The sequence below is a fragment of the Nomascus leucogenys genome, chromosome 5 (assembly GCF_006542625.1).
Source record: "Nomascus leucogenys isolate Asia chromosome 5, Asia_NLE_v1, whole genome shotgun sequence".
NCBI classification, from domain to species: Eukaryota; Metazoa; Chordata; class Mammalia; order Primates; family Hylobatidae; genus Nomascus; species Nomascus leucogenys.
Genome location: NC_044385.1, coordinates 59,279,802 through 59,293,964, shown reverse-complemented (window position 1 = coordinate 59,293,964; position 14,163 = coordinate 59,279,802). Strand labels below are relative to the sequence as shown.

At 42.6% G+C, this 14,163-nt stretch overlaps 1 protein-coding gene across 1 annotated transcript in view; it reads right to left on the bottom strand.

Annotated features, from left to right (window-relative positions):
* The window catches only part of PARP4 (poly(ADP-ribose) polymerase family member 4), a 98,392-nt gene that overhangs the window by 46,823 nt on the left and 37,406 nt on the right, over nt 1-14,163 (bottom strand). The window contains exons 16-17 of the mRNA XM_030813233.1: nt 8,951-9,082; nt 8,077-8,163 (exon numbers count right to left, since the gene is read on the bottom strand). Coding sequence (XP_030669093.1) covers nt 8,077-8,163; nt 8,951-9,082 — 219 coding nt within the window. The remainder of the gene's footprint in view (nt 1-8,076; nt 8,164-8,950; nt 9,083-14,163) is intronic.

Here is a 14,163-nt window from a genome sequence, read left to right as displayed (position 1 = left end):
ATAAAAAGTCTTTAGCTTTCTTCTAAAGGGATGTTGATAATCGCTATATAAGGTGGCAACCCCATGACTAGCTAGGGCAGAAAAAATAGGCTAGATACATTTTTTTCTGATAACTACGCGGAGATCCTCTCAACATCCCGAACTATGTTCACCATTCTAGTTGACCACCCTATCATGAAAATTTTGTATATTTAGATTAGGATTAATTTAGGCTTAAAGGTTAAATTATTACTTTTGACATCAAAGACATCCATTTACAGGACGGAAACAGATAATAAAGAGGTGATTATTAAATACTTAATAGTGCTAGCCCTTAAAAGAAATGTATGTATAAACACCTGGGGTTCATTTGAGAGACTGCCACTTAATAGAGTGGGATTGCAGTTCTGTTTCTGGGTAGGATATAGGTGGATGCAGAAAATGTCACTTCTGTTATAACACACCAGGGAATCTACAAAATCATAACTTGTTTTGAACTCATCAACCAAGCGAACTGAATTCCAAAGAGGGGACAGATGGGACACAGGATCTGTGTGAACTCCTCCCGGCTGAGAGTGGGTAAGCTTACTGGTTTAGAATAATTGGGAGCTCCTGACCCAAGGGGAGTTTGCATTCTCTCGCAGTTGTTTCCCCACATCCCCACAGCCTTCCACTGGGCCCACTGGAAAGGCTGAGCAGGGCAGGAGACCGAGGGGAGCACCTCTCAGTGGAGCAGGTGTGTGGGAGGTGCTGGGGCCACTTCCCTGGATCCTTTCCCCACATGAAGCAAAAGCCTCCAGCTGCTGGGGGAAGGGCAGCAAACTCTCACTTCCAGAGCTGCGGGGAAGGGGCAGAAGTAAACCAGGGATCAGAAGCCTCCCTTACTAGCCCCGTGCCCAGGTAAAGCTCCACTGCTTTAGAGAGAAACAGCCACCTCCCCATGGGGCAGGGGATGACACCCTCCTAGGCCCACGACCCTGCACTAGTACAAAGCAGGGGTTGCTACAACTAGAGGAAAGGCAGGAAACCGTCTCCCAAACAACTCTTAACAGACACAAGGCAGAATTTGGCTGCCACTAAGATAGGACAATGAACAGAAGTGCTAATTAGTTCCCACCCTAAGGCCCAGGACTGCAGGCCCTGCCTAAGACTGAGGCTGAACTGGAAGAACGCCCCTGCCCCACCAGAAGCCTAGTACAGCACATCAAGCAACAGCAGCCTAGCACTGGGGGAGGGGAAGAGTTGCTGTAATCACCTCTGTCAGACAGTGTGCAGGGTCTGCTGAAAGCTGGGGGCAGAGAATGAACCTCAGTGAGAATTGTTCCGGATCCAGAACCCAAGAGGCACAGGTAGTGGCAGTCCACCACTGGAGGAATTTGAGACTGACAGTAATGATAACAACAGAGAGTAATGATTACAACAGCAGAACTCAAACTCAACTCTTCAACCCCTACACTAACCTGAAAGAACACGAGTTGCCACTTTTGGGCATAAATGCCATTTATTTCAGTCTCTCTTCTTCTTTTACACACAATGTCCAACATTCAATCACAAATTCCAAAATATACAGACTTTTAAAAAGCAAGGAAAAAATGACCCAATGTCAAGACAAAGCAATTAACAGGCAGATTCAGAGATGACCATGATACTGCAACAGACAGGACTATGATTAATATATGAAAAGACACACAGAAAAGGTGAGGAATACGTATGAATAGATGGAACCTTTCATTAGAGAGACTGAATTAAATTTTAAGTGTCAAAAATGCTAGAAACAAACACATTATCAAAGTTGAAGAATTTGACAAGCCTATCAGCTGACTGACAATAGCTTAGAAAAGAATGAATGAACTTGAAGCTAGGTCAATAGAAATTATCCAAAATAAAATGCAACAAGAAATAAAAGTGAAAACATAGAGCTCCAAAAGCTGTGGTGCAATATCAAATATGGTCTAACGCATATGTATTGAAGCCTCAGAAGGAGAAAGAGACAGAGAGAATAAGGGAGAAGAAATATTTCAATAGGTAAAGGTCAAGACTGTCCCAAAATGAATGTGAGACAATCCAAACTCAGAGAACTTCAAGCAAAATAAGCAATAAATTTAAAAAATAACATAAACACATCGTAGTCAAACCACTGAAAACCAAAGATAAAGAGAATCTTGAAGATAGCTTGACAAAAAAAGACACCTTCACATATAGAAGAACACAACAAGAATTAGAGCTGACTTCTGGTCAGAAACCATGTAAGCCAGAAGACAATGAAGTAACATATTTAAAATGCTGAAAGGAAAACAAATAAACTGTCACCTAGAATCCCATACTCAGCAAAAAATATCTTTCAAAAATGAAGGTGAAAGATTTTGTTAGATAAAAGAGGAATGCACTCCTTGCTAGCACCCTTATGCTAGAAAAAGAAAATAAAGAAAACTCTTCAAGCAGAAGTAAGATTTCTTGTATCTATAGAAAGAAATGAAGAGCACCAGAAACGGTAAAAATGAGAATAAATGTAGAGACATTTCCCCTTATTTTTAATTGCTTTAAAATGTAGTTGATCATCACATAAACAGAACTAAAGACAAAAGCCACATGATTATCTCAATAGACACAGAAAAGGCCTTTGATATAATTCAACATCGCTTTATGTTAAAAACTCTCAGTAAACTAGTTATTGATGGAACATACTTCAAAATAGTAAGAACCATTAATGACAAACCCACATCCAATATCATACTGAATGGGCAAAAGCTGGAAGCATTCCCCTTGAAAACCAGCACAAGACAAGGATGCCTTCTCTCACCACTCCTATTCAATACAATATTGGAAGTTCTGGCCAGGGCAATCAGGCAAGATAAAGAAATAAAGTTATTCAAATAGGAAGAGAGGAAGTCAAACTACCTTGTTTGCAGATGACAAGATCCTATATCTAGAAAACCCCATCATCTCAGCCCAAAAGCCTCTTAAGCAGATAAGCAACTTCAGCAAAATCTCAGGATACAAAATCAATGTGCAAAAGTCACAAGCATTCCTATACACCAACAAAAGACAAGCAGAGAGCCAAATCATGAATGAACTCCCATTCACAATTGCTACAAAGAGAATAAAATACATAGGAATACAGCTAACAAGGGAAGTGAAGGACCTCTTCAAGGAGAACTATAAACCACCACTCAAGGAAATCAGAGAGGACACAAACAAATGGAAAAACATTCCATGCTCATGGATAGGAAGAATCAATATCGTGAAAATGCCCATACTGCCCAAAGTAATGTATAGCTTCAATGCTACTCCCATTAAACTACCATTGACATTCTTCACAGAATTAGAAAAAAACTAGGTTAAAATTCATATGGAACCAAAAAAGAGCCTGTATAGTCAAGACAATCCTAAGCAAAAGGAACAAAGCTGGAGGCATCACACTACCAGACTTCACGCTATACTACAAGGCTACAGTAATCAAAACAGCATGGTACTGGCACAAAAATAGACACATAGACCAATGGAACAGAATAGAGATCTCAGAAATAAGACCACACATCTACAACTGTCTGATCTTCAACAAATCTGGCAAAAACAAGCAATGGGGAAAAGATTCCCTATTTAATGAACAGTGCTGGGAAAACTGGCTAGCCATATGCAGAAAATTAAAACTGGACCCCTTCCTTAAACTTACACAAAAAATTACTCGATATGGATTAAAGACTTAAATATAAAACCAAAAACTATAAAAACTCTAGAAGAAAATCTAGGCCATACCATTCAGGACATAGGCGGGGTCAAAGATTTTATGAGGAAAACATCAAAAGCAATTGCAGCAAAAGCAAAAATTGACAAATGGGATCTAATTAAACTAAAGAGCTTCTGTACAGCAAAAGAAACTATCAGCAGAGTGACCAGACAACCTAGAGAATGAGAGAAAATTTTTGCAATCTATCCATCTAATGAAGGTCTAATATACAGAATCTACAAGGAACTTAAACAAATTTACAAGAAAAAGACAACCCATTAAAAAGTGGGCAAAGGACATGAACAGACACTTCTCAAAAGAAGACATTCATGTGGCAAAAAAATATGAAAAAAAGCTAAACATCACTGATCATTAGAAAAATGCAAATCAAAACCATGATGAGATAACATCTCATGCCAGTCAGAATGGCGATGGTTAAAAAATCAAGAAACAACAGATGCTGGCAAGGCTGTGGAGAAATAGGAATGCTTTTACTCTGTTGGTGGGAATGTAAATTAGTTCAACCATTGTGGAAGACAGTGTGGTCTTCCTCAAAGACCTAGAACCAGAAATACCATTTGACCCACCAATCCCATTACTGGGTATATACCCAAAGGAATATAAATCATTCCATTATAAAGATACATGCATGTGTATGTTCGTTGCAGCGCTATTCACAATAGTAAAGACATGGAATCAATCCAAATGCCCATCAATGATAGACTGGATAAAGAAAATGTGGTACATATGTACCATGGAATACCACGCAGCCATAAAAAGGAATGAGACCATGTCCTTTGCAGGGACATGAATGAAACTGGAAGCCATTACCCTCACAAACTAACATAAGAACAGAAAACTAAACACAGGATGTTCTTACTTATAAGTGGGAGCTGAACAATGAGAACACATGGACACAGGGAGGGGAACAACACACACCGGGGCCTGTAGGGGAGGCAGGGGGAGGGACAGCACCAGGATAAATAGCTAATGCATGTGTGGCTTAATACCTAGATGATGGGTTGAAAGGCGCAGCAAACCACCATGGCACACATTTACCTATGTAACAAACCTGCATGTCCTGCACATGTATCCTAGAACTTTTAAAAAAAAAAGATAGTTGAATATGTAACAACACATTGTAGAATTTATAATATATGAAGAAATAAAACACACGACAACAATATCACAAAGGATACGGGAAAAAAGAAATGAACGTATACTGGTTGTAATGTAATGTATTCTGGTTGTAAGGTTCTTATATATGAAGTAGTATAATATTGTAGGCTGTATGTGGTAAGTTAAAGACGTATATAGTAGTAAACCCTAAAGCAGTGCTGACCAATGTAACTTTCTATGATGATAAAAATGCTCTACATATGCACTAAGTAATAAGATAGCCACTGGCCACATAAAACATTTTATTTTATATTTAAATGTAAATATCCACATGTAATTAGTGGCTACTATATTTAACACATATTTAACATGTGGCTTTAGAGCAACAATCAAAACTTAATTTTTTTATTTTTTGAGACAGGGTCTCACTTTGTTGCCCAGGCGGTGCAGTGGTGCCATTATGGCTCATTGCAGCCTCCACCTCTCGGGCTCAAGCGATCCTCCCACCTCAGCCCCTCAAGTAGCTGGGACTACAGGCACACATCACCACACCCAGCTAATTTTTGTATTTTTTGTAGATTTGGGGTTTCACCATGTTGCCCAAGCTGGTCTTGAACTCCTGGGCTTAGGTGATCCTTCTATCTCAGCCTCCCAAAGTGTTGGGATTACAGGCATGAGCTACCACACTCGGCCAACAATCAAAACTTTTTAAGAGAGAGAGAATTGGCCGGGCACGGTGGCTCACGTCTGTAATCCCAGCACTATGGGAGGCAGAGGCAGGAGAATCACTTGAGGTTAGGGGTTTGAGACCAGCCTGGCCAACATGGTGAAACCCCATCTCTACTAAAAATACAAAAATTAGCTGGGTGTGGTGGTATGTGCCTTTAGTCCCAGCTACTTGGGAGGCTGGGGCAGGAGAATCACTCAAACCGGGAGGCAGAGGTTGCAGTGAGCCAAAATCATGCCACTGCACTCCAGCCTGGGTGAGAGTGAGACTCTGTCTCAAAAAAAAAAAAAAAAAAAAAAAAAAAGATAGAATTAATAAGCCAATAATGGAGATACAATGGAATCATTTAAAAAACAATTCAAGAGAAAGCAGGAAAAGAGAGGGAAAGGAACAAAGAACAAATGGTACAAATAGAAAACAACTAGCAAGATGGTAGATATAAATCCAACCAGCTCAGTAATTGTATTAAATAAAAATGAACTAAACAATACAAAGTTCAGAAACTCTCAGATTGGATAAAGCAGCAAAATTCAACAGTATGCTATCTAAGTAGTATAGGGTTATGGTGACAAATAGGTCAGTATAGATGTTTTGAAAAGGAGAAAACCATCAAATGGTCACATAAATTGAAGTCTTGGAAACATTGCCATTTAATCTGGCAATGAGGAGGACGTAAGTCGTCCTAGCTGGGCACCGTCTTCATCCTTGGTTTCGGCACCACAATTTTCTCTTTATTGTACCATTAACTATCCTTTTCTGTTACTTCCACACTTAAATACTGGGGATTATGAGCTAGACCTCTATCTTTACACACAGTATATTAAGAGTTATAAGACAAATATGTCCAGGTTGCCATGGGAAAATGAAGCCATGGGTCTTTCCTGGGGGAAGGCAGGAAAAGCTTAGATGGAGGGACTCCTAAGCTAAGATTTGTTTGTTTGTTTGTTTAGAGACAGGATCTTGCTCTGTTGCCCAGGTTGGTGTATAGTGGTATTATCACAGCTCACTGCAGCCTCGAACTCCTGGGCTCAAGTGATCCTCCCGCCTTGGCCTCCAAAAGTGCTGGGATTACAGGTATGAGCCACTGCACCTGGCATATATGGTATTTATATAACAACACATGAATCCCATATATTATGATATGAGAACATTATAGTCACAAGATGTCAAATACATTCTGGGAAACCTGAAGGCTTGGGTTAGCAATAGTTCTGATCAGACTTTACCCCTAGGTAATACCTTTTGTGAAGGCTGTTTTCTTGTGGACCATATTCCTAGGGAAATATGTAGGTATTTAGGAGGAAACATTTACGAACTCACGTAGGAGGATAACCCGATAATATTAAGTGGCAGCCTCTCAAATGAACCCCAGACTTCTATACATACAGTTTGGCCATACATAGAGCCAGCATTGTTAACTGTTCAATAATCACCTCTTCATTGCCTATTCCCATCCTGCAGGTGGATATCTTAGATGTCAAGAGCAGTAATTTACCCCTTAGATCTATATTCATCTTGAATGTGCCCCTAACCCCAGCAAACATTAAATTTTCAAAATATCATGGTCATGTGTCACCCTCAGAGGTGATACTCAAACATATGGCCCCATCTGCAAAAATAACTAAAATACCTGCACTAGAGTTAGACGCTGACTACATACACACAATCTAGCACCTGCCAGAGGCCTCGTGAAAACACCTGGTATTTAAGGAAAGTAGTCTAGTAGACCTGCCAGCTGTTCCCCCTTCCACGCTGTCCACATCACGTCCCTGCTAAAGCTAATCACCTAAAAGCACAGGAGCTGGGCCCAAGCAGAACCCGGCAGAAATGCCTCCCTGCTTTATGATTGGACCCTCTGCTAGGTGAGCTTACTTCAGGAAAATTGTAAATATATCACACTCCTTTTTTTTTTTTTTTTTTTTTGAGATGGAGTTTCGCTCTTGTCGCCCAGGCTGGATGCAATGGCACAATTTTGGCTCACTGCAACCTCTGCCCCCCGGGTTCAAGTGATTCTCCTGCTGCAGCCTCTCCAGTAGCTGGGATTACAGGTGCCTGCCACCATGCCCAGCTAATTTTTGTACTTTTAGTAAGAGGGGGTTTCACCATGTTGGCCAGGCCAGTCTCAAATTCCTGACCTCAGGTGATCTGCCCACCTCAGCCTCCCGAAGTGCTAGGATTATAGGCATGAGCCATTGCGCCCGGCCAATATATCACACTCTTATCAGAAGATGAAAGTTATATACCTCAAATGTTATCTTTTTGTCTGTCATTCCTTCTGGGAAATTCAGTTCCCAATGACAGGCCTAGCTCTTCTTGTTTCTCTGGAACTATTGACGCTGTTTCCTCCTTTGTTAAGTCAAATGGGTCTGACTGGCATGGCTTCCCCTTACTTAGAGCAAGTGGAACTCTGGGGCCTACAACAGTGTAAATTATCTCAGCCTCTAGCATGAAATTCGCATTTCATATCTTGTTCTAACTCTCTTTCCCTCTCCTGTATGCACGCGGCATGCACACCAAGCCATACCGGAGCATCCTGACCCATCAGGTAAGCGCCATGGCCCTGGGTCACAGCTTCTCGGTACTCTCGCTGGGCTTCTTCCTTCTCTTTAATCTGGAAAAGATGAGTTTTAAATCATTCCTTATATGAAGAGTGACTTCAGGCTTTAATGAAGAAAACAACATCAATGTTTATTAAAACCCAGGCAAAAACTAAAAACTGAGTCTAAGATGAATGGAAACTTAAATAAAGTGATCATCAAAATGTACTTATGTGATAAGAACTTGAACCAGAAAAGGCCAACTAAAGAGAAGTCTCTTTCAGTTGGGATCAAAATATTTCAGAATCGATAGTGAAAAAATTTTTTTGGTTGGGAGTTTATGTGGAACAAAACATAATAATTACTTTAAATTTGGGAAATTGTAGTTTATAATTTTAACTGTGGGCTAATCCTTACAATAAACAAAGAATTAATCAACTGTTGTTTCTTTTCTTTTTTATTTTTTTAGAAAGTTACAATAGCTTTCATTTCAGCTCGAACTCCTGACCTCAAGTGATCCACCTGCCTCAGCCTCCCGAAGTGCTGGGATTACAGGCATGAGCCACTGCACCCGGCCCTCTTAAACTTTTCATACTGAAATCACTCTTACAGTGCCAAGGCGAAGAATGTGCAAGATACTGAAGATGAAGACTGGACGGATGGGGGTAGAAACCCTTCATCAGGGAGGGATGCTTCAGGGAGGCTCACTGCACAAGAACTGATTCTTCAAAGAATATTCTCGTTTTATGATAAGGCTGCTACTCAACCTTGTAGCCATGGGGACTCCAAAAACAAAGGTTCTGGGAAATGGAAGCTGACTTTGAAAGCAGAGAGCAGGCACGATGCATCTTCTCGCCTTACCTCTCCAACTATGTGCTTCCCATTGATGAAGGCTTCGAAGCCACACACAGCGGCCTTGTCATCCAAAGGAAAGATATATTTTGCCTCAATGGGCACATGACTTTTATTTGTGTATGTCTGAAAAACAATGACCTGAAGAAGAAAAAAAAATCCATACAATTGATGAGACCACATGGACTACATCTGCAGGAACAAGGACGAATGAAAATGATTTTGCATATTTATTTGAATTTCCTTGAATTTGTATCACATCCCTCAAATTCCCAACCCTGGCTTCACTTCTGCAATGGAGAGCCCGTGTCATGTGATAAAATGCACCAGTCCCACGGTTAGGTGGTTCATACATGTCCAACTGGAATAGAAGCCACCTGAAGTCTGTCTTACCAACACTGACTTAGCAGAGGCAATATAGCTCTTGTTAAGACGGCTGGAAAATCGCCCCTTTCGTTTTGTGGGCTTTGATGCCTCCTTAATGCCATGTTGGCTGGAAACGATTCCAGAATAGTCCCTCTATCCTATCAGCTCTCAGGACTTGCCATTTCCTCTTGGGGACCTCTCTGTGGCTTTCCCCCTCTCTACACAGCCCTTATCTGGCTCCTCATCTCTGTGTGCCTTGGTTCTTCCAGAATCAAGTCTTCTCCACTCCTCTCTTTTGTCTCTATTATCTAATTAATCTTTCCGACAGACTGTTTTCATCACTCCCTCACTCAGGAAAAGGCGGGAGGCTTTAAATATTTGAAAATTAAGAAAAAACTCCTCAGACATATAATAAACAGTAAGATTTTAAGCATGTGACAATAATAAGGCAAAAATATTTAATGATCTGTAATCAATAATCCAGGGAAGAGACCAAAATGAAAAACTAAAAAAAAAAAAATCTAACTTATTTGAAAATATTGTCCACACCTGGATTTGCTGCAAGCTTGGCTGCCCCTATGGTGTGTAGCGTGCCAGGCAAAATTTTTCAAGGAGTCCTTGTTAATATAAGCAATTTGAGTCTCCCCAAATCAGCAGGTCAGCACCGTCCTGGAGACAGAATCTCTTGCCATCCTGCAAATGAATACCTCGCTGGCCAGTGGGTAGGATTCCTGGAATCCCGGTCTGGCCAGCCACCCAAGAGGAGGCAAAGGTGCGTCCTAGAGTTTCTCAGCGATCTGGGCTATGCTGCCTGCAATGAATGGTTAGTGTGTGCCTGGCGGGGAGACACCAGGACTGGGGCCCACCTAGCACTGACTGGGAAGACGTCAGACACTGTCCCCTTGACTGTGCATGGAACTCCTTCTCATCCTCTCTAGGATTTCCCCAGTTTTACCAAACCCTCAAAAGCATGTATGCTTGCCCTGAGTTTGATGATCAGGATCACTATCTAATTGTACTCGGTGTAGACTAATGTTTCTTCCTACTCAGTAGCCTTCCTGCCTGTTCTAGTTGGCAGGCCCGCCTTTGCTTGGGAGTCCCAAGCAGCTGTGTCAGCTGCACTCTCTTTGCATATCACACTGTGTGGCTGGGCACTCACAAAAGTCAATAATTTTAGACTATAATAAAGTATTTTTACCAGGCCTTAGAAAAGAAACTAATATAATGTAACAAATTTTGACATCTTAATTTTCTTCCATTAGATAAAACCATGATGTAACTAAGCTTAACATCATTAATTTATTCCAAGAAGGGTCAAAATGTATGAGCCATGCACATGTAAGAATCCACACCCCAGCCTCTGCTTGGATACTCAAGCTTGGTCTATAGTCTGGCTGTTTCATCATAAAATGAGTGAGAAATTCACTGTTAACTTGAAAGTTATTTTGGGGCAAACTTTCCCAGGGAACAGGCCTCTTCGGGTCTGAAATATCAAATGGTACAAGTCATCTAATCCCAAGTAAGGCATGGAGGATACACACCTCTCTCTGTAACCTTGTCATAATTTGTTTTGCACATAAAAACAATGCCCTAAGTCCTTTATATTTATTAGATCTAATAGCCACAACACTGATGGGCAGATATTATTATTTCCATTTTACACATGAGGAAAACGAGGCAAAGAAGTTAAGTAACTTTCCAAAACTCACAGCACTAGAAAGAATAAGCAAGAATTCAAAGCTAAGCCTTACAAACTCCAGATCCTTTGCTTTGTATGATCTACCATGCTGCACTATGGTGTACTGGTTAAGAATCTGGACGCTGGAATCAGAATGATCTGAGTTCAAATCTGGGCTTTATCATATTGTTTGTCCCTGGGCCTCAGCTTCTTCTTCCAAACAATGGACATAATTATAGCACTTGACTCATGGAGTCTGAGAGAATTAAGTACTGCATGTGGAAAACTTGGCTGAGGGCCTGACTCTTAGGAAGTGGTAACCATTATGTTTACAGATCCTAAGTGGTGCCAAAGGGATTGGCGGAAATAGAACATGTCCCATGAGCCCACAGCTGGGTCTTTTCGAAGTCTATGATGTTGCTCTGAGCTGCCTTGAGGATGTGAGTATGGGTCAGAGTGGGCCCAAGGGTGGAGGTCAGCTATATCCAAACTGCTCTTCTCACCCGACACCCCATATCCCCAGTTTAAGGTGATCACTGAAATGGAACTAATTTCCCTCTACAGGGATCAGAACATCATGGCACTGTACTTGAACATTCTTAATCTCCTAAAAGGCCTTTATGGTTGTTCAATGCAATCTTTAGTGTCAGAAGCTGATGATGAGGCCAAATCTTAGCAAACCAATTCAATTTTAGAACACTGAAAACTTTCCAAGCTCTACCACTGCATCTGGCCACCTGGCACCCCTGAAATGCTGCCTTCCATCCTGTGACTGTGGATGATGAACCTGCTGCGAGCTCCTGGCTGTGGCCCCAGCACCCGCATTAGATAACCCTCCTGTGATGCTTGTCTTTCGCTTTGACCAGTTCTTACTCACTTGGTATTTCATGCTCTTTCTGAGCTTCAGTGCAGATAATTTAATAAGGTGGGGTTTGTTCCTTCTCTTTTCAACACCCTGGGTTTTTTTGTTTTTGTTTTTGTTTTGAGACAGGGTCTTGCTCTATCACCCAGGTTGGAGTGCAGTGGTGCGATCTCGGCTCATTGTAACCTCTGCCTCCTCCAACCTGCCCTCCTGTGACTTTGCCCATTCTAGTAATGGCAAGCCATCCTCCCATCTCAACCTTCCAAGTAGATGGGACTACAGGTGTACGCCACTGCGCTCAGCCAATTTTTGTAGAGATGGGGTTTCTCCATGTTCCCCAGGCTGGTCTGGAACTCCAGAGCTGAAGCAATCCTCCTGCCTCGGCCTCCCTCCCAATGTCCTGGGATTACAGGCATGAACCACTGCACCCTGCCACCACCCTGGTATTTATGATAGCAAAATGTATATACGTTAGTAGCTAACAAAGATTTGGGAGAACAATAGAATTCATCTCTCTCTGGGAAGAAAGTGCTTTGAGCACTGCCTGGCACAACATAAGGGCAATATACATGTTTGTTACAAAGAAATGTTAAATAAATAAGGGCATAATAAAGTTCTAAATTGAGTCTTTGGAGATATTTCGATAAACGTAAAATTCAGAACGGTTTACCAGGAAAGTCTTTTCAACAATATTTCCTATTTATGCAATAAAACATAGAGAAGGGTGTAGAGAAGGAAGCAGTTCCAGCAATTCCCCTCTCCTAGGTAGCCAGGTTTCCCTCCTGCACTGACTCCCACACGTGCTGTTGTTTCTTGCGTCTTAAAAGGAGAAAGAAAATACTCAACCCCACTTCTCTTCAGCTGCTGTCTCATCTTTTCTCCTCTGTCTCCCAATTCTTCCTCCCATTCCCTCTTGAACTCACTCTGATCAGCCTTTCACCCCCACCACACCATCAAAACGCAGAGGTCACCAACAATCTCATTGCTAAATGCAATGGTCAGGGCTGGGTTGTTATTCATGAGACCCACCAGCAGCCTTTCCTCCCCTCCCTATTCAGCTGCCCTCGTGTGTCTCCACAGCTGCTCCCTCCTGGTCTCTGTGGCTGACTCAGCCTCCTCCCCTACGTCTCCATGTTGGCCTCTGTGCTCTACTGATTCTCTGGATGTTTAATCTGGGCTCATGACTTTAAACACTATGTGAATGCTGTTGACTCCCCACTTATAAATCCAGCTTGGGTCTCCTCCCTGGTCCTATGTAGTCACAAGACCTACTTGGCCAAAGATAAATTCCTGATGCCCCCCCAACCTGCCCTCCTGTGACTTTGCCCATTCTAGTAAGTGCAAACATGATCCTTCTAGTTATTCAGGGCAAACACTCTGCTGTCATCCTGGGCCGCTGTCTTTCTCTCGTGTCCCGTCCCCCTCAGCAAATCTGATTGGCTCTGCCCTCAGGCCTTGGCAGACTCCATCACTTCCTACACCCAGACTGCGAACATTCTTCTCCACATCACCAGGTCCCTTAACTGAATTCTGTCAATCGTCTCCTCTATGTGATGTGATGTTGGGCCCGCTGTGTCCCCTTCAGGACTGAGACTGCTAGGAGTGTTACCTGTGGGGTGCCTCCCCAGGAACCGTCCTCGGCCAAAGACAAACTGCCTTAGCCAAGGTTCTGACCCCTCCCCGGAGCAGCCCACATCCCAGGACTGGCCCCAGTGGGGCTACAAAGCCCGGCCCCCTTGTCTTGATTCAGACCTTCTCTCAAGGACCACTCTGGCCCAGAGCTTCCCCCAAGATCATCTGAGGACTCTGTTGTCTCCTCGGCCACGTCCTGCCTCCCTCACTCCCTCACAAGTGTGGCTCCCACAGGCACAGTCCCACAGGCTTCCTGAAAACAAATTCCATCCAGAGTCTGCTTTCCAGGGAACTTGACCTAACATTTCTCCCACTGGTCCTCTTCCTACTGTTGGCAACATGGTGGCCACAGTGAGCCTGTTAAAACAGGTCTGTTCAGGTCATTCCTCTGCCAAACATCTAGAAGCTTCCATTTCACTCAGAGTCAAAGACAGCATGACCTATGTGCTGATGTGAGAGCCCCTCACCTCTCTGACTCAGTCCCCATGCACTCTCCCCTTTCCACCCCACTGTAGTCACAGTGCATCTCCTTGGCGCGCCTGGGCCAGATCAGCCTCCTTCCTACCTCTGAGCCTTGGCATGTGATGTTCCCACTGCCTGGAATAAGCATCCCCCTATGTCCACATAGTTTAGCCCCCACTTCCTTCAGGTCTGTATGCAGATGTCACCTTCTCAGGGAGGCCT